Source organism: Fusarium falciforme, chromosome 9 (assembly GCF_026873545.1).
Source record: "Fusarium falciforme chromosome 9, complete sequence".
Classification (NCBI taxonomy): domain Eukaryota; kingdom Fungi; phylum Ascomycota; class Sordariomycetes; order Hypocreales; family Nectriaceae; genus Fusarium; species Fusarium falciforme.
This window is the reverse complement of record NC_070552.1, coordinates 2,172,038-2,192,348: the sequence shown is the minus strand read 5'-3', so window position 1 is coordinate 2,192,348 and position 20,311 is coordinate 2,172,038. Positions and strand designations below refer to the sequence as shown.

General features: G+C 53.0%; 4 protein-coding genes and 1 pseudogene across 5 annotated transcripts, besides 1 other annotated feature; 2 read left to right on the top strand and 3 right to left on the bottom strand.

Moving 5' to 3' along the window:
* Window positions 1-28: 28 nt before the first annotated feature.
* On the bottom strand, window positions 29-822 carry NCS54_01153900 (Imidazoleglycerol-phosphate dehydratase; the record flags this gene model as incomplete). The annotated part of the gene is made up of 2 exons (XM_053156812.1): window positions 501-822; window positions 29-441 (listed from the first exon to the last, which is right to left on the bottom strand). Exons 1-2 carry the CDS (start codon window positions 769-771, stop codon window positions 29-31), a joined length of 684 nt encoding a protein of 227 aa, XP_053012787.1. The 5' UTR covers window positions 772-822.
* A 358-nt stretch (window positions 823-1,180) lies between these two features.
* NCS54_01153800 lies at window positions 1,181-3,103 on the top strand (annotated as a pseudogene). The gene is made up of 2 exons: window positions 1,181-1,289; window positions 1,347-3,103.
* Window positions 1,181-3,103: a sequence feature.
* A 648-nt stretch (window positions 3,104-3,751) lies between these two features.
* On the top strand, window positions 3,752-4,267 carry NCS54_01153700 (Hypothetical protein; the record flags this gene model as incomplete). Its single annotated transcript, XM_053156811.1, has 1 exon — window positions 3,752-4,267. One exon carries the CDS (start codon window positions 3,752-3,754, stop codon window positions 4,265-4,267), a length of 516 nt encoding a protein of 171 aa, XP_053012786.1.
* Window positions 4,268-4,356: 89 nt separating this feature from the next.
* Window positions 4,357-6,662, bottom strand: NCS54_01153600 (Hypothetical protein; the record flags this gene model as incomplete). Its single annotated transcript, XM_053156810.1, has 5 exons — window positions 4,357-4,527; window positions 4,576-5,172; window positions 5,229-5,939; window positions 5,992-6,504; window positions 6,552-6,662. 5 exons carry the CDS (start codon window positions 6,660-6,662, stop codon window positions 4,357-4,359), a joined length of 2,103 nt encoding a protein of 700 aa, XP_053012785.1.
* A 642-nt stretch (window positions 6,663-7,304) lies between these two features.
* On the bottom strand, window positions 7,305-19,076 carry NCS54_01153500 (Hypothetical protein; the record flags this gene model as incomplete). The annotated part of the gene is made up of 4 exons (XM_053156809.1): window positions 7,305-7,991; window positions 8,043-18,728; window positions 18,778-18,935; window positions 19,022-19,076. 4 exons carry the CDS (start codon window positions 19,074-19,076, stop codon window positions 7,305-7,307), a joined length of 11,586 nt encoding a protein of 3,861 aa, XP_053012784.1.
* Window positions 19,077-20,311: the final 1,235 nt, after the last annotated feature.

Sequence of the window (20,311 nt, the reverse complement as noted above, 5' to 3'; positions counted from 1 at the left end):
CCCAAACTCCTAAACCATTCCCATCTTTTTAAGCACTCAAGGTACCCTTGGTGCTGGGCACCTCGCCCTCCTTGCCCGGTATCCTGGTGATAGCAGCCTTGACAGCAAGAGCCAGAGCCTTGAAGGCACTCTCGGCACGGTGGTGATCGTTGTCACCGTGGAGGCAGTGGACGTGCAACGTGATACGGGCACCCTGGGCGAAACTCTGCATGCAGTGGGGGACCATCTCGGTGCTGAGCTGGCCGAGGAACTCGCGCTTCAGGCCAAGGTCGACGACGCTGTAGGGGCGGTTGGAGAGGTCGACGACGGCGCGGGAGAGGGCCTCGTCGAGAGGAGCGTAGGCATAGCCGAAGCGGGCAAGACCGGTAGGAGTACCGAGGGCCTGGGCAAAGGCGTAACCGAGGGCAATGCAGACATCCTCGGCGGTGTGGTGGTCATCAACTACAGGGACAAAGTCAATCAGTCATCTGGCTGGTGGCGGAGATGGTGTATCAACGTACTGTGAAGGTCGCCCTTGCAGTTTATGGCCAGACTCCAGCCAGAGTGCTTGGCCAGGGCATGGAGCATGTGGTCGAGGAAGCCAATTCCAGTGTTGATGGCAATCTTTTGCGACTTGCTGGCCTGGGAAGCATGGCTGTCACCATCGTCGAGAAGACGGGAGTCGGTGTCCGGAGGAAAGCTGCCGCCGTCTAGGTTGAGGGCGAGCTGGATCTTGGTCTCGTTGGTGTCGCGGGCGAGAGCGGCCCAGCGGGTAGGCTGAGGGGAGGCCATCTTGAAAGTCAATTGGAGGTGAATGAGGGAGATGTTGACGGTAAGTACGTAGTAGATGGATGTAAAAGTCGAGGGCTCCTGTATCGGCGAGTGCCAAATTGACGGCCTCTGATACGTCCCCCGCCGCCACTTGATCTTTTTTTTTTCTGGTTCGCAGCGAGGGGCTGTCGCTGTTGCCACTGGAAGCTACCCCGCTACGGTCAAGACAAGCCCGCTGTGGCTTAGTGGGTTCCGCCTGGGGACCCTTAACGCGCTTAGCTGGCGCGTGTCGACGGTGTGGTTGTTGACTTTTGGTGGGATGTCTGTGTTGACGACATTCCCAAAACAAACGACGATCAAACGAACCGCAACCCACGACGTTTGGCCACAAAGACCGGCGCATCTATCGACTGCTCAATGATATCGAGGAACTAAACCAGGGATGGAAAAGTTTCTGAGGGAGTGGCGGCAGGATGCCCTCAACAAGGCGCAATATGAGTCGGCCATCTTTATCGGTGACAAGCTGCTTGCATTGACCAGTCTGTCGACTCCGACTCTTGTTGATGAAGGGTACTGACAAGTCTCGTATCTTATAGACGACGACAATGACGCCTTTTGGCTCGCACAAGTTCACTTTGCGACAGGCAACTACACACGCGCCCAGGCATTCCTCTCCAGCCAGGACCTCATCTCCCGAAACCCATCATGTCGATACCTCGCCGGCCACTGCCTCATCAAGCAGTCCCGTTTCGACGAAGCCCTCGCCGTCCTTGGTGACCGCAACCCGACGCACCTCATCTCCAACGGCGCTAGCAACAAGCGCAAGACGCAGCCTCGTCAAGGGCAACGCCGCGACGACGCCGCGGACGAGGAGGCTGCGAACCGGCGGTATGAGGCCGCCATGTGCTTTCTGCGTGGCATCTGCTATGCCAAGCAGAATGCATTTGACCGCGCCAAGGAGTGCTACAAGGATGCTGTCCGTATAGATGTGCAGTGCTTCGAGGCGTTTCAGCAGCTCATGGGCAACTCGCTGTTGTCACCCGACGAGGAGTGGCAGTTCCTCGAGAGCCTCGACTTTGACTCGATCCATGTGTCCGGGGATGTGTCATCGTCACAGGAGGCTGCTGATTTTACAAAGATGCTCTATACTACACGACTGTCCAAGTACCGGAACCCTGCAGCGTTTGAGACGGCCTACGACTCCCTCTCAACGCATTATCACCTGGCATCGAACCCTGACCTTCAGCTTGCACGGGCAGACCTCCTCTACACGCAATGCCGCTACCGCGATGCGTTGACCATCACGAATTCGATTCTACAGGAGGACAAGTACAACTTTAGCGTGTATCCGGTGCATCTCGCCTGTCTGTTTGAGCTCCGTGAGAAGAACCTGCTGTTTCTCATCTCGCACAACCTGGCCGACAACCACCCCGAGGAGCCATGCTCGTGGCTCGCAGTCGGCATTTACTACTTTTCCATCGACAAGATCCCCGAGGCACGACGGTATTTTAGCAAAGCCAGCATGATGGATGCTCATTTTGGGCCTGCGTGGATCGGCTTCGCGCATACGTTTGCGGCAGAAGGCGAGCACGACCAGGCAATATCGGCCTACTCTACGGCGGCGAGATTGTTCATGGGCACTCATCTACCTCAGGTGTTTTTGGGGATGCAGAATCACGCTCTCAACAATATGACACTGGCTGAGGAGTTTCTCAAGACGGCGTACGGACTGTGCAAGACAGATCCACTACTACTGAACGAGATGGGTGTTGTCAAATACCACCAGGACAAACCCAAGGAGGCGGCGCAGTACTTCTCCGCAGCACTTAAGATCGCTGAGGATATAGACAGCGAGCCCTCGGCGTGGTTAGCAGCGCGGACGAACTTGGGACACGCATTCCGACGATTACGACATTTTAACCGAGCGCTGATCGAGTTTGACGAGGTGTTGAGACAGGGAGGAAAGGATGCGGCTATCTTTAGTGCCAAGGGTCTCATCCTGATGGAACAGAACAAGCCAGAGGAGGCGGTGGTGGTGCTGCATGAGGCGCTGGCGATAAGCCCTCAGGACAGTATCGCGACGGAACTGCTCAACAAGGCACTCGAAGAGACGGCGCTTCTTGATGGAGCTGCCGAGTCTGAAGCAGAGGACCTGGCCGAATTTGAGCACGCACTCGGACAACGCAAGATGGAAGCGTCGGTTAAAGTCAATGGGAGGAGAGGCGGCGGAAGGGGGATGATGGACAAAGGCAAAGGGAGGGTGAGGAGATCAAGGAGGATGACAGTGTTGGAGGATGAAGAAGATGAGGTTGCAAAGGGAGACAGCATGATGGACATGAGTGACGACGAGTAACAAAGCCATCGAGAGAATGATCATGGGCTGGGTTTGTCATTGGGATAGGATAGGCGTTGGGGAAGGCATTCATGGGATTGATGCAGCATTCACGTCAAAATAGGGTACATGAAGAAGGCACGGATAATTATAAATACAGTAGAGCCGACAATTGAGCGGAACAACCATGATGATCAAGCACGGAGGAAATCACTAATCAGCCACGCACTCGGTGATGCCAACCCTTGGTGTTTTGGACGGAAGCCCCACAAATCCTGCCTCGCACTCGCGTCCCGAACCCCACTTGCTGTGGAAGCTCGGGTCGTCGGGCGGGGTAGCCCGGCGTGTTAAACCCTCCGGGACCAATCGGGGTCTGCTTATTAAACCCCGTGAAGCCATCGCTCGGTCTTGGGAAGGTGCCCGAGGGGTGGGCTGTATTACTGGGGGAAGGTAGGGCTGAGTGAGAGAAGAGAGAGCGTGGCTTGAGGATATGACGCGGTTTGGAGGATGAGGTTATAAGGAAGGAAGTGGCCTGTTTCTATTGATGCTTTGAACAACATCTTATCAGAGATACACAGACAATCACATCACGTTATAAAACACCAAACATCATACTCTCAACACCTGGGATAGCATCTCACCACTTGAACAAAACATCCACCGATCATCATGTCGCGCTACTTTCCCCACGCTCCCTACGCGGAGGATCAGCCTCTATCCCACACTATCCTCACATCGCACGTAATCGTGCGGAGCATCACACTAAGCACCATCGTCGCGGCTGGCATCACAACAACAAGACAGCTCATCCCCGCGTTCCGACCCAAGGCCACAGCACTCGCCTTCGCCCCGCGGCTCATCCGGTCCGCATCGACGGGCACGGTGGTGGCCCTGGGTCTCGGGGCGCTCATGACGCTGGGCCGTATGCACGGCCGTGAGGAGATTGAGTGGCAGGATCGTAGCTGGAGGCTTTTGGAGAATAAGGGACAGCTGGAGACGGATGACTGGACTGTTGTAGGCGCCGGTGTAGGTGCTGTGCTCGGCGCTCAGGCGGCTAAAGGTTTGGGATGGAGAGGCGCTGTTGGAGGCTTGGGCCTGGGAACTGTGGGTGGTATGCTTGGATATATGGGATGGAGATATGGAGTGAACGGAGGCAAGTTTCCCAAGGATAAGGATGAGCTATGAGAGATTATGTTGGGAGATCCAGAATGATCGTGTCTCTTATTTATAGTATACCCCTAATGCAACTCCAATCTAGTTTATATGTCTAGGAACTACAACTTGGCTCTCACTCCTCCCTGTTTCTTGACAACCTCTTCAATCTTCTGGAACTGGTAGAAAAAGTCTAGACTCTGAGGGTTCAACAATGTCCCACTTGGCTTGATGGTATGTCCCGAGATGATTTGCTTGACGGGCAACTCGACCTTTTTGCCGTTGACCGTGACCTATCATTGTTAGTTATAGGCCCGTGAAAAGAGATTTAAGATACTCACCGGAATCTCGGGCACTTCAAAGATGTACTTTGGAACATGCCTCTTTGTCAACTCCTTTGCGATCCTCTCTCGGATCTTCTTGTCCAAGTCGGCATCAAACTTGACGCCTTCTCTCATAAGCAAGAACAAGACCACGCTCTCATCATGGTCTTCTGGTCTTCTCTGTCCTACGCAGAGACTCTCGGCAACCTCTTTCGCGAAGCCTCCCTCGAGAACAGCATAGATATCTGCACTACCGAACCTGATACCACTGGGATTCAATACGCCATCAGACCTGCCGAGAATGTGAATATGCCCCGTCACAGGATGCACAGCTGCAAAGTCGCCCTGTGACCAAACACCCGGGAAGCGAGAGAAGTAGGCTGAGGTGTACTTCTCACCGGGAGCCGGGTTTGTGTCGTTCCAAAGGAAGAGAGGGATATTGGGGAAGGCCCCGGTACCAACTAGATCGCCGGGTTCTCCGTCTGCGACGGCGGTAATGGGCTTGCTGGGATCCGGGGAGGATGGGTAGATGGCCATGGGAGTACCGAGGCATCGTCCTGGACAACCGCCGGCGTAGATGGGCGTCAGAGGGTTCTCTATGACGAAGCAAGCTGCCTGTAAGAGCAGAAATGTTAGGTGTCATCCAAGTAAAAAAATGCAGAGAAACTCACAATATCAGTTCCCCCTGAAAAGTTGGCCAGCTTGACACTCTTCGGAAACGCCCCGTCATAGAACCACTCAAAGACTTGTTCCTTCAACACCATGCCCGTGCTTCCAACCCATTTTAAGCTGCTCAAGTCTGTTTCTTTCTGAGGTACGATACCAGCTTTCATGAGCTCGCCTAGCCACCTGGGACTGATTCCGAGATGCGTGACGCGTTGTTCCTTCACCACACGTAGTAGGATCGATCGATCTGGTACGAATGGTGAGCCGTCGTAGAATACGGTGCGTCCTCCAAAGGCGAGTCTTGCCACGCTGGCGAGGTACATGATCCAGCCGGTTGTGGTGTACTGCAATCCAACATCTTCGGGGGTGACTTCTCGGTGGAGGACAGCCTCTTTGCCAACAGAGATGAGAAGGGGTCCCACACCGTGGACAATGGCCTTGGGTGTTCCTGTAGTTCCAGAAGAGTAGTAGATGACCATGGGATCCTGGAAGCCGACTCTTTCGATTGGGGGAGGTGTTGACGCAGAAGATAGAAACGTCTCTAGACGTTCAGTCTGGGGAATCTTTGACGTGTCGTTAGGGACGTCGAAGCGTTGAACAACAACGATGCTCTCAAATGAAGGGCACTGTTTCATTCCTTCAACCACGCCGGAGATCTTGTCTCGCAGATCAATGACTTTGCCGTTATACAAGGCCCCATCGTCGAAGAAAACAAACTGCGAATATGTTAGTTGACGATACAGCCCCAGGGCTGAGGTGCTCACTGACCTTGGGATCGATCTGCACCGTCCTCTGTAGCAGTCCTCCAACACCCATATCGGTCGAACTGCTACTAAAAACACATCCAAGCCACGTCGTAGCCAGAAAGATAACCGCCGTCTCGATAGAGTGAGCACCAACCATAACGATACGGTCTCCCTTCTTGACGCCTCTCTGCCTCATAGCACTCGCCGTCGTAGCAACTCTACGCCGCAACTCCCCCCAGGTGACATTATTGATAGACGAGTTTCCCTCGCGCACCTCGGTGATGGCGATAGTGTCGTCTTCCTTGTGGAGAGTCGAGTGATCTCCTGGAGCACCGCCTTGAGGACGTGTCCAGAGCAGGTTCTCTGCAAAGTTGAGACGGATACCAGGAAACCAAGCTGGTAACTTGGTAATGGGGATAGACTCATCGACGACATGAGTGTAAGTACCCTCATGGATCCAATTCTGAGACTCCCAGAGCTGGGCATAAAAGTCACTGCGTTTAGCACAGGACCACTCATACAGTTCGTCAAAGGTCTAAGTTAATGTTAGCAGAGGAGCTATCACCGTTCACCTCAACACACCTTGAGATTGAGCCCATGTAGTCTATTCGCCTCTTGCATAAACGCCCACATGGCGGTGCTCTTGGGATCGGGATGCTCCCAGACCTTTCTAGGCACTCTGTTGAGATCCATTGTGTAGACTCTTAGACAGTTGATGATCAAAAACAGTAAAAGACAAGAGACAAGATTGACGACCGAGACCTTGAGAAACAATGACAACTCACAGCCGGGCCCTTGTTATACAACATAGGACTAGGCTCTCTTTACGTCCCGAGGTAAACCTTGTCCGACTGCGGTCCACGGTGCGGGGTTCAAGCCATTCCCCAGACTTTCGCTTCATCATGAGTGTGTGTTACTCTTAATGGGGGTGTCTTACTTGCTGATCCTGTGGCGTCGTCATGCACCACGAGCCGAGGCTTGTGGGCCTGTTTGTTTGTTTTGCTCTCAACGTCTTGTTATTGGTTTCTGAGGTGGACGAAGCCATCATCAACTTGTACAGAGTCTGCAATAGACCTAACAAACAAAGGTTGATCAATTAATGACATTAAATGTCATGGTCTGATAATAGAGTATACATCAAGAGAAAATAGTCTTGGCCGTTTCCTGGCCGTGTCTTTTCGTGGCCCATATCCGCCATCCGCAGCATACACTCACTTGCATACATCTTCCTTCTTCCTTGCACCTAAACGCCTTGCTCAAACACAAACTGCCAGCCCCAGAATCTCCTTCTTTCTTTCATCTCCCCTTCAATAAAAGTACGCCTGTCTCTGTCTCTCACAGGTACGGCATCCACAACGCATCGCACTGTGCCAAGTTCATCGGATTGACAGCCTTGGCGATAGCGTCAATCACCGTCTGGTTCGCTGGCAGGTTTCCAACGGGGCTGTGAGCCAAGCTGATCGCCCTCTTGACGATCGAATCGCTGTTGAGTTGCACAGAGTCTCGCAGTTGAGTCTCGGTGATCACTCCGTTTCTGTGGCTGCCTGTAAACCAGAACAGCATCTCATCACGCACCAGCAGTGTCAAGGCGTGCTCCAGTTCGTACTCGGGCTCCGTCAAGCACCGCGCGATCGCCATCAGCGAGCAGGCAAAGATGCCTTCGGTCGCCAGAGGTCCCATCAGTGTCTGAAGATTGGGCGTGAGTCGGAACGGCACCGGCTCTGGGTTGTGGAAGAAGGGTTTGGATGCACTCATATAGGACATCATCTCAGAACCCCAGACCTTACCCGTCGCCCTGGAAATGTTGATCTTCTGTGGGTAACGGTTGTGCATGTACATGATGTACGTGATAAACGTCAACGCCGCAAGCTGGTACGAGAACTGTCGTCGGAACAGCCAGAACTCTGCAAACTGTGGGAACACCTTCTGGAAGTACTCGAGCGCCACCGTCGACGGCACCCACTTCTCCTGGATAGCGTTGAACACCTCTAAGCGAGCTGTTGCTGCCTGCTCAGGCTTGTTCTGTTGCAAGTTAGCTTTCATTCTCGCTCGCTGTACTCTTGGGTAACTTACCGAGCTCTTGCTCTCTAGTGCACCCCGGAGTTTTTCCATAGTGAATAGCACGGGGTCATCCTTCGACATGCCCATGTTGCGGCAGTGATCCTCGTACACTCCCTGTAGGGTCGTGTAGGATGTGTCCTCCTGCACAAGTCTTATGTGCGGCGCGAAGGGAACCATGATGGGGATCGTGAACTGCAGATCGCGTCGTCGGGACTCCTTCTTGCGACCCAGCGTCTGGTTGAGCGACCGGAAGAGCTGCAGAATACGCTCTTCTCGTCGGCAGTGACGGGCCGCAGGATGCTGAATAGCCCACTTGTGAATGCTTCCGTCATGTCCACGCATCTTGATACGGCGATACGACGCGCTGATAGAACGAACGAGATCGACATTGGGCAGGAACCGCTCGATTCGGATAAAGTCCTGGTTCTTGTCCTTGTGCTGCAGATACTGTCCAGGAATCTCGACCTCGTCAAACTTCTGGTACCGGAATTCGCTGAGGTGAGGAGAGAAGTTCTCAAGCGAGGCACGCGGGACTCGGTGATCCAGCTTCTCCTCAAACTTGTTTCGCCAGCGGCGCAGCTTGTAGATGTACTCGTACATAGTGGGTTTGACGTCGACAAAGTCGGCCTCGAACGACTTCTTGATGTGACTAGGCAGAATTGTTTCCGCAAAGCGAGTGATATTGACCTCAGTTGCAGAGGGCAGCTTGACATTCTTGGCAAATGAAGGAGGTGTTCGACTGACGTAGGCGAGAGCATCGTTGAGCAACGCGACGATGAGTCTGTAGGCGTCTTCATCCGGAGGACACTTAAAGTTCTTTTGGATTTGATCCACCATAGTCTCCATCGAGAGCGCCAGAAGAGGGAATGCCGTCTTGAGCACAGACATGACCTCTTCAGTGTACTCCCACGGCGGCTTCTTGCCAGCCTGGCCCTGCTGGGGCTGAGGCTTTTGCTGCGCCTTTGAGGGATCTTGTCCGTTGGCTGCTGGCGCCGGAGTACCATTCGCGTTTCCGCTGGCTTCGTTGGCCTCGGCCTTAACTGGAGTGCCATCCGCCGCGTTCGCTGTGCTTGGCCGGGATGACGCAGATCCAGGCCGGGGAGGTTCCAGCTTTGTCAATGAAGGTGAGGCGCTCGCCTTTCCGGTAGACGCGACCGACTGCGCTCGCTGCCGTGCCGCTCTCTCCTTGGCCTCCTGGTTGCGTTTGATAACAAGCAGATCCTCGCGGTTCGTTCGAAGCTGGAAGTACAACGCTTGAGGATAGGACTTAGCAATCTTCAAGAGAAGCTGGAACACGCGAGGAGCCTCCTTGTGACCGAGACCAGTGATGAGCTGCTGGATGAACGTGATCCAGTACCATACTGGAGTATCACCCTTGAAGTCGTCGAAGCCCATGGCAATCGTGCCCTTGGCGTCGTCCAAGCTCAGGAGCCAGAGAATTCTTGCCAGAAGCTTTCGAGACTTGGCATTTTTGTAGCTGCCGGCAGCCTGCAGGTACGACGTAAGCGCCTGTCGGGCTGCGTTAAGGTCGGTGGGATCCTCCTTGAACTTGCGATCGTTGAAGTAGCCCCATTCAGCCCAAGCCTTGGCTGCGCCGATATCGAAGTACAAAGCTGTGCCGTATGCGGAGTCTGCCTCTTCCTTCTGCTTAAGCTTCTCCAAGAACATGCCCTTCAGTGTGTAGAACTCGGCTTTCTGTTGTGGACTGAAGTAGTTGAGGTTCGTATTGTTAATAACATCCAGTCCACTCGTCAACTCGTCAGGGTTCTCGTAGTGACACTTGGCCTGCTCTCGCAACTTAAGGAAAGCTTCCTGAATCTCAATGTTGGGCAGCGTGTAGATGCGGCTAAGCTGGCTGATGCAGACTTCTGGCAGGCTGTGTTTGCGTGCAACATGGGCGAAGCGGTTGATGATCCAGGCAGTCTCATGGTAGCCGCGGTAGGCAAACGAGGACGCCCCACCCGCATTCTGCTGACCCTGTTGAGGAAGCAGCTGCAGGTATGTTTGGTTGATGAGGCTGAAGATGTGCTGTCTCCACGTTACTAGATCTTGCCAAGCCGTGATATCATCCCACACGTTGGGGAGTCGATCACGCCAAGCACCGAGAAGCAGCTTGAGCTCGCCAGACTTGACATCCAGGTTCGTCTGGTTGGTATTGGCAAGGCTTTGGCAGATGACGCTGGCGTCATGTAGCTCGACCAGTTGTTGGAAGTTCTGGAGAAGTGGGATATGGGCGTTTGTCAGTCGCACAGGCAGCTGATGCCACTTGCGGATCGATAGCTGAATAGCCTCGTCACAAACACGAGAAAAGTCGCCCTGTGTTTCCTGCTGGTTGTGGTACTTGAGGAGCGACATGAACGCCTGGAAGAAGGCTCGGCGAGGGGTTGGAGCGTCCATGACACCCTTGATGATGTTGTCCAGAGCCTCTCTGTGTTGTTCTTCCTGCCACATGTCCGTGTTTCGCCAGGCACATTCAAGGAGAAGATCCTGGAAATTCTCATGCTTGGCAAAGTCTTGAAGAATCTCCCACTGCTGTAGCTTCTGCGCACAAAGAACCCAGTGATCCTCCCAGAGCATGTACTCAGCTTGCGAGAATGGAATGACGCCGGTTCTGGCCTTGATCTGTGCATTCTCGTAAAGCTTCTGGGCCTTATCCCACATGCCATTCTGTTCATAAGACAGTGCTGCGTTGGTCTCAACAAACTGGCAGCGTCGTCGCCAGGTGCCATAGAACAGATCGTCCTCTTGAAGGGAAGCGTAAAGCTCGACAAGCGCATCGAGGTTGCTCTCGCGGACCGTGGTAGATTCAACTTGCGGCTTGATGGCGGCATTCTCAAGCTGCACCAGAGCCGTGTACCACGCGTCGTAGGTCTTAGCTTCAAACTTGAGCACGTGGGGAGGAATCTTGCACTCGGGCCAGGTCTTGGCAGCGCCGTCAAGGAGTGACTGAACGACGTTGGGGCGCTTGTCGATCTGGCGGCTGTGGTAATCCTTAGTGAGCAAAGCCACGATGCCACGCTCGAGGTCAACTCTCTCGTCCTTAGCAGTGGCGGACCAGTAGATGGGGAAGAGAGTCACCCATAAGTTGTGAGCGAGCTGTGGGTCGACGTGCTGGAGCTGCATCAAAGGCTCGATAACATCTCGAACCTTGACATCACCGATTTCCGACATGAAGCGTCGATGAGTGGCCATGAAAGCCTCAAACTTGTCATCAATTATGACTGTCGGCTCCCTGGCCTCCATCTCCTTGGTGCAGATGGTGAGAAGACGAGAAATAGGCAGAGTCTTGAAGTCGCCTTGGTCCAGTTGGATGTTGGCGTTCATCTCCACAGCGCCAAGCAGCAATTGAGTAGCTTGTGCGAGCCAATACGAGTCAGCAAGGGTCTCCCAGTTCTGCGATGTCAGGACATAAGAGAGACGTGCACTGGCAGACTTGGACAAACTCTTGTCAAAGATGGCCATGAAGCGATTGCGCATCTCGACATCAGTCGCCCTGGTACCAATGAGGAACGCGTGCTCCATCCGCACCGTGAGCTCTGTACGAGTGATCTTGGGGTCCTCGTAGATGCGGATGACGAGATCCAAGAACTGGGACAACATTGTAGGATCCTGTCGGTGCTCAAACGAAAGCATCTTATGCAGAACAGCCGTCTTCTCCTTAAGAGTCGGCCATGTTCCTTCGGACCTGAACACCCACCCTTCGACCATGTTGAGAATTTCTTTGCACAGCTCAATGTGCATCGACTTCTCCACCAAGGTTGCAAGAACGCTAAGGAAGGGTCGACGGTTGTCCCCGAGCACCTCCATTCGCAGCGCTACAACTTGGATCTCCTTGATCATGAGCTTGGTCTGGATGTCGAGGTCGTAGGCTGACATCTCGCCAGTGGGTGTGTTAGGGTCCTGGTTCCTGTTGTTGACTCCATTGGTTTGGTTCTGGATGGCATTGTAGTGCTGGACATGTTCTCGTGCATGCTTTCCTTGAAGAGCCTTCATCAGAGACATGATGTGCTGGTCGATGACGGTCGGCTTTCGGTTGCCAAGAGACCATAGAATGTTGACACCAGATGTGTAGTTGTTGCTGTTCATCGCCTCGGTAGCAAGCTGGGAGAGGTACGCAACGATCTCTGACGTCTGAGTTTCTGCTTCGCCATCGGCATCCGCGTCGTCCATAGGCGTATCATCAGGGACAGAGTCCAGTATACGCTTGATGATTGACCGCAGCTCGCGATCATCATCCAACTTCTTGTCAGAAAAGTGCAAGCAATCCTGGATCTCAGGGTTCTCTGACTTGAGGCACTTCTCCAAAATCTTCTGAACAGTCGACATATTCTTCTGGATCCAATCATCTGACTTGGAGTTGAGAACAATGCGAACCACCTGAAGCGTGTTGATGATATTTGTCAGGAACTTTTCGTCATACTTCTCCTTGTCGGATGGATCAGCATTGAGGATTGTCTGCGTCTTGTCGCTGGCCAAAATGACCTGAGTGACATTGGGGAACAAGTCGAGGTCAAGGTCACCCCAATACTGAGGCTGCACCAAGTTGTGAAGCAGCGTCATGGCCTTTTTGCAGAGGTCCGTCAAGGCTAGTGGAACGGGAGGGATGGAAGACGCGGTTTGATCTCGAGGTTTGGCTGAAGGAAGTTCATAGCGTTCGTTCAGCTGAGCGATGAATTCGACGAGATACTTGATCATTTTCAAGCGGTAGGGGGGAGGAATCTGGTACTCGACTCGCTCCGCATGGCGAGCCATGGGTGAAGAAGTATTCGGTTGCTCAGTCTCGAACTTTCTCTTCTTCGCGTTCGGCGATTCAGAGAGAGATCTTGTCTGAAGCAGCGGAGACTTCTTTCCTTCAACCCGCCATTCCTCCCAAGTCCAGATCAGCCACATCATATTAAGACAGAGTCGTTTGCTCTCGTGGGATGCGTTCTGGGGAGTTGCGAGCTTGCGCAACGATGAGATCATCGGAACAATGTACTTGTCACGGGCAGCGTAAAAGAGCTCGGGGTGTTTAACAAGGAAGTGGAAGATGCTTGTCATCTGTTGAGCATTCTGTCCTTCGTCTGCGAGAACCCGACGAGGCGCAACAGCCCAGAAAGCATTTCGCTCGCTTGGGCCAGTTCCACATCGCTTGGGCAACACTGGTGCAATCAACTCCAGTGCTTGTGTCACCAGTGCGCGTCCCTCATTCTGGTTGGCCTTGAGGAGTGAAAGGTAGACCTGTGTGACAATCTTGGGGGGCGTCTCGTAGTGGGCAATGAAGTACCCAATGACGACGTACGCGGCGTGCTTGTTGATCACATCGTCAAGTCGGATGAATGTCCAGCCAAACTTGATAATGTCTTTTCGCGCTTCTTGAAGCGTCGTGTGATAGTACTTGACCAGCATTGCTGAGAGCTGCAACACCTCGTAGCGGGTAAAGTCAATGCCAGGCTGGGCTTGATCATCCATGGTCATTTCTGGATGAACCTTCCAGATCTTGCTGCTGACAGACTCGATCACAGTTCTGTCCATGAGCCTGGGGCTCTTGTTCTGATCCAGTTGGTTCCAGCGACGCTTCACATCCATGGCCACGATTGGGTTGACAATGTAGTGCAGCAGGAAGTGCTTCATCTTGTTTGATGCCGATTTGCCTGCGTAAACCTCCAGGCAGCGAAGGATGGTCGTCTTCCAAAAGTCGATGGCATCACTACAAATTAGCTTCTCGTAAATGAATGAGAAGAGTTCCTGACTGCTGCGAAGCTGATCAGAAGTCACCGACTCAACCAGACTAAAGAGAGCGTCCAGGTCCTTGGGGGCCCTTTCAAGAGATTTGACAAGAATTGTCATAAGCTGCTCTGCTGCTTGGAACGCGGGCAGGCGAAGGTGAGCGGGAAGGGTGTGCTGTCGAAGGTTTGTTTCCAGCTCCTTGCCAATGTTCTTAAGCCAGTCCAGATTCTCCTTCTTGTCCATCCACTTCTCAGAGCTGGAGAAATGACTGATAGACTCAAAGATGTGAATGGTGTTGACCATGGCGATGAACTTGACCTCGTTGTTCTGGCTCATGATCTCATTGCAGCGGTTCATCAATCCCTCCACGTTCTCAACCGCCACTTCTCGCAGGGCATTGCTGTCGGCATGGCGAAGAACCTGAGCCAGGAATCGGCCATACTTGAGGTCGTCAAGCTTTCCGAGAAGATAGGCCCAGATTTCCTTGGGATACCGGTTGAGATACCTGTACATGGGCAGGCGGAATGGACTTTGCTGAGTTCTGCGAAGTTTGTCTTCCAAGCCGAGGAAGCAGTCGATCAAGCGCTCCTTGAATCCCTCAGCAAGTGCTGGCAGTAGATGAAAGATGTTCAAGATGGCGGTGATGACCTTCATCTGGGGATGTTGGTCGAAGAAAGTGAATGAAATCTGCTGCAGTGCGCTTGGTTCGACGATAGAATCGATCTGGTCAAGCAGACGGGCTCCAATCTCGACCTTGAAGTAACTTGTGAGCAACTTCAGTAGTCTAGACAAGTTGTCCAGTCCAGAGACACTAAGGCGTTTGGGATCCGAAAGGCTCTGAAGAACAGGACGCAACCCTCCCTGCAGCAGCTCCTTGGGCAGACGCCTGTCAACAGACAGAACCGACCTCAAGGCATCGTTCGCCGCTTGCAGGGTTGGCTTCGACTCAGAATACAAGCATTTGAAAAACACGCCAAGAATCTTAGTCTTGGTCGGGCTATTCGAAAACTCTTCAAAAGTCATTGCAGTCGTCAAGAGCTTGATGCACGAGACGCGAAGGTTGACGATGTTCTCGTGTGTACGGAACTCAGCGGGTTTGTTGGCCAGAGACTCGTCACTTGCATCAGCCAGAGCCAAAGACTCCATCAAGAGACGGTTCAAGTTCTCATCGAACGTCACCCAGTCGTTCTTCAGGCTCATGTGATAGTCCATGGCGTTAATATAGCCGATCTGGATTGCAAAAGGCAAGGCGCGCAGAGGCTTTGCGTAGATTGGCTGGAGGAACCTGTCCTTGTAAGGCTCGAGAAGTTCCCAGACTTCACATTTGGCCGCCTTTGCGATCAGTTCCAGGGATCGCTTAGCAGTTTCGCGAACATGCTTGTTCATGTGGGAAAGCTCGTTGTTAAACTGCAGGCAGATCTGAGCAAGCCGGGGTTGCTTGACCTGAGGATTGGGTGGCTGGCCCTGTGGTGGCACAATGGGGAGAGCATCTTCTTTGGTGATGTCCTTTGTGATGCGCTGCAAAAGCACCTCGAGGCTTGTCTGGGCCAGGCACCGGGTCTTCTCAGGAAGATCCTGTGGCATGTCCTTGATCACATACGTGAGCGCCCGAATGAATTCACTCTGCTTAGAGGAAATCCAAGCATCGCCAAGGTCAAGCTCTGTCAGAAGAAAGTTGATTCCCAGGCTACCGCCAGCCTTGGTAAACCATTCCTCTTCATAACAGCTGTGGCAGAAGGTGCTGCTGAGATGGCTGAAGAATGGGAGTTTGCCGACTTCGCTGTCTGATCCGAAGATGATGGCAGTGGACGTGTGCATCTCGCGGATGGCTCGTTGACCAGCCTCACGCACATCAGGGTGGTCTGAAGCGAGGGACTCAACAATGGCATCCGACAGATTGCGAGTGTCGATATGCAATGGACCTTCACCAGCATTGGGGTTGAAGGGGCTGAAATTCCGCTTGAGGTCCACAAGAGCCCGGCCGACCTCGATGATCGCAAAGTGCTTGCAGACGTTAAGCAGGAAAGCACTTGCTTCCTCCTTGAATTCGGGGATCGACTCAGCAAACATCACTGCCTTCAGGAGCTGCTTGACAGTCAAGTCTTCGCTCTCCTTCTTGGGAATAGACCGCTCGCGGTCCGAAATCTCAAATGTGGCAGAGTTAATGTCGTATTTGCGAGCGACCAGATCCTCGGCCTGCAGACGCAATAACCGTGGAAGATCGTCTGGAAGTTGGTCGAACCCGATGCGTAGCTTCAGTTGCGATTTGATCAAGTTGAGAGCCTGCTTCTTGTAGTATCCATCGTACTGTCGGTTCTGGTTGTTCTTCGTAGCCTTGGGAATTTCCATGAGTTTCTGGATAGCAAACTCGATGCCCATCTCAGCAGGGAAAGCTCTGTCCTTCTTGGAACCTAGAAGCCTCAGATCGAAGCTCGAAGGGTCGTCTGCGTACTCTCTGTAGGCAAGAGGAACAGCTCCAGTCATGAACTTGCGGTTTCTGCCGCCCAACTTTCCGAGGATTCTCATTGTCGTGTGAGCGTGGAAGTGGCTGTAGGGGTGTGGCTTGAGGTGGTCAAACAAGGCAGTCATGAGCTCATCGATCACAGGGGCCATGATGGGGTCGAGATAGTCAGCCGTAAGATTATCAACGCATAGCTCGAGAGTTCTCAAGCCTTGCCCAACAAGGTCTGTGCCGGCGCGCAACGCGACCACCAGCGGGCGCATCAAGAAGCTCAGATGAGGTAGCAGGTGGCTAAGGCGAGCCGGGACTGTAAGACAAAGCTCCACGTACAAATCGCGCTCGGCCGGCTTCCTGGCTGCCATGAGCAGATTGTTGAGCACATCCAACAGCATCTCAAGGAGGGGAAGAATTTGCTTGTAGAGCTGCTCGAACTTGCCACCGCCGATGCTGCGGAACAATGAGCGCAACAAGAGGAAGTAGTTCATGGGCTCTTCGGCCTTTGTCGACAGCTCGATCGACTTCGTGACGATATTGACGACATGTGGCAAGAGAACCTGCTCGTTCTGGCTGGCAAACAGTGTCACCGCCATAAAGGCCAACTTGAAGAGTCTCAACAAGATCGATGACTTCTTAACGTCGGCAGAGCCCACTTGGTCAATCCTTTCCATGAGAAACTGCAGAAGCATCCCGCAGAAACTAGGACTGGTAGCTTCACTGGCAAGGAAGAACTGGGGGATATGCAACAGCGCTGTATGTTCAAAGATCATGTCGTAAAGACGGGGGATCTCCTGCTGGAACACTTCGTGGAATGTTGCCGGGTCAATAGCGTGGAAGACGGTAGCAAAGGTCTCGAGCAGGTCCTTCTCTTCCTTGCTACACGAGACCATGTAGAAGTTAGCCATATACTCCACAGGAGACATGTACTGAGACTCGGCTGCAGGCTTCTCGATCTCGTAATATCTGAAAACATAGGCACCCTCTCGGAAGAGCTTGATGATGACCTTGACCTCCTCAGCAGTGAAGCCATAAGAAACATCCTGCCAATGAGCAGGGGCATTCTGTGGGTCAATAGGAGACCCAACATTGCATGTTCTGAGCTGATAGAAGGTGTTCTTAAGACCTGTCATTAGGTTCCTGAAGAGAAACTTGTTGTCGACAACCGGATCAGCGCCTCGATCACGCGGGTTTGAGGTCTTAATGGGCACTGCGGCAAAGATGTCCGTCTCGTCCCAGTCGGGAGGGTTGTTCTTGTCAGCCAGGTATGTCTCAGGCGTGCCAGCCTTCATCTGCTCTCGGTAGAGTGCCGAGAGTTTCACCGCATTGGGATATTGTCGATTCATGGCGGCAAACTTGTCGGCAATGGCGTTGAGAATCATGATGAGGTAGTGTCGTGCATCAACCTTGTTCGGAAGCTTCGCAATGCATTCTGCCATGTTGAGGAGGAGCTTGGCGCTCATGGTTTGAAAGCTCGTGCCCGGAAAGTTGTCCTGGAGATTCCTGGTATAGACCTCCACAGTCTTCTGAATCTGCTCTGGCTTGAGGGAGTCTCGAACATGGTGAATAAGATCCGCAAGCATGCTGTACGCCAACGGACGCATAGTCTCGTGGACAGTAAGGCCGTCGCCGGTGAGTGTCCGTTCGTCCAGCAATTCGTCGATTTTGGGAATGAAGATCTTGCGAAAGTTGTAGTTGATAATATGGCGGATCGCGACAATCAACTCCTTTCGTGTCCCAGACTTTTCCCTTGGGCAATCCTTCAGAAGTCGCAGCACAATGTCGGGTAAGCGGGGGAGGAAATCGTTCAGTTGCGAAGCATATTGGCGCAGCAGGTAAGCCAGGAAGCTCATAGTCTTAACCTGTGCCGTGATGAAATCTCCGAATGCTGCCCGGTTCTTGATCGCAGGGCTGACCCCAGTGTGAATCGTGCCCTTTGCGGCGGCATCCGCGTGGGCTTGTTGTTGGGCCGCTGCTTGCAGGCACAGCACATTCTGGATGAGGGGAACAAACTTCCTAACGTTCTGTGCCACTGTATTACGATAGACCTGGAATATCGATACGACGATGATGGGACATTCGGAGAGGACCTTGAAGGACTGCATGCCCTTCAGCAGAGGTCGATTCTGCTGCTGGGGGTCGGCTCCGAGGTCGTTCACTGAAGCAACGGGCGAGCCGGGTCGTGGGGATTGGAAGTTCGTCTGCGAGCTGCCTGGGGTCGAGGGTGCGCCCGGTTGCGACGGCGCATTGTGGGGAGCATTATCGAGTTGTTCGCGTACCACCTTCTCCATCTGTTCGAAGAGTTCCTGGATCAACGAGAGGAAGAGCTGGACTTTGCCTTGCAGCACCTTGTGCTGGTGCCGCATGATGTCCGATGTGATTTTCACACATAGCGTCGCATTTTCTTCATTATCTGTTCGTACAAGTTGCATCAACAAATCGACGGTTTCTTCGGCGAACGGCTCGAACGGCTCGGGGGGGCTAGGCTGGGTAGGCAATCGGTGGAGGACTTCGAGGATGCAATTTCGGAGTTTCTAGCTACATGTTAGTAGCAACTCGATCGACAGGTGTGCTCGAACCGACCTGCTCCGGTGAGTTGCTCTGGAAAGTACATGGTCCTCGAAGAATGCCCATAAAGATGGGCATCAAGCGTTTCAAGAAGGGCGGGTAGATGGGACCGGTGGTGTAGTGATCCAAGCTGTCACGCAGCGTGGTTGCAGCTTCGAGCTTAAGCCTGACATCTAGAGCACAAGGCAATCAGCAAAACCATGGTCACCGAGGGCATGCGACAGCGTGGGGGGGGGTGCAGCTTCGCGGGCGCTCGTACCTATGTCGGCAGCGCTCAGTCGCTTCACGACATCGTCAATAGTGGTGCCCGACATTGCTGCATTATCGGCGTCCACACGACGCGATGCGACCTTCCATGCGCAAGAGGGCGAGTTTGCTGGCTGCTGGCTGCTGGTGTCTGGGGTGTGAGCTTGGGAGCTCGTGGATCGCGAGGCTGTCGCGAAAGCTTGCGATGCGGCGCAAACACGGGTATCAATGAGGACAAAGGTCTAGAAAGGAAAGCTCGTGAGGTTTGCGTCCGTAATTCGATGATGTTTCGTGATTTTCGTGCGGGGTCCTTCTTAAGAGGGTTGAAAGGTGAAGGTTAAGGTTGACACAGCCCGCAGAATGGTTGACTACGTGAGGTCGCCTTCGCGTTGAAAATTACAGGAAGGTCCAATGCTGGGGGGTGCGGTCACCAATTCCACATGCGCTAAGCCCGCGATAAAGTTTTGCCGGCATTAGCGTCAGCTTCTGGGGCCAATCACGGACAGATTGGCTGCCGGGGAACCCAGGGGAAGGTGGGAAGGAGACCCCAGTACAAATGTACTAACGTATCATGCACTACGAAGGATACTAAAGACATAGGGCGTGAATAATAAACAATATGAGAGACCTCGATCCCGATAGAATAAATCTAGAATTTCTTTTTGATTTTTTCTAGCATTTTTGTCATTTTCTTTACCAATAAAAGCCATGGTATCTACGAAGATTCAGATACATTTTCCGTTCTAGTGTCTCGCTCATTTCGTGACCCACGTACAGGGGAGTTTACCCCGAGTTCGCCCTTTATCTTATCCTTATCTTATCTCCTTCCGCTCATTGTTTGTCCTTCGCGTTGACTTCGATGACTGGCTCCCCTGATTGGCAATCCGAGAGCTGACCGGGAAACAGCCATGCCTTTGTCAAGTTTGTCGAGGTACCAACATTAAAAGTTCATGAGCTCTTTGTACGATGAGCGAGTAACAGCCTTGGGTTTATTCCCCTTTAAGCAATTTTTGCCATATAGCTAATACACAAATGGAAGTTTCCATGCAAGTGACTGTCCATGAGGTACGACTGCCCCACCAACTATGGAGGGGAGCCTACGTGCTGTTAGTGGGGATGATTGCACCCTCTCCAAGCAGCCTCCTACAAGCAATCACCACTTCACCTGGGAGATAACTCGGCGTCACCCTAAAATATATATAAGGGCAGCTTACAGCGGACATCTTCAACTTCCCGTGTCTTATCCTTCAACATCTCATCGCCAGAACTAAATCAGAGTATCCTACACTGCAACACCATCACC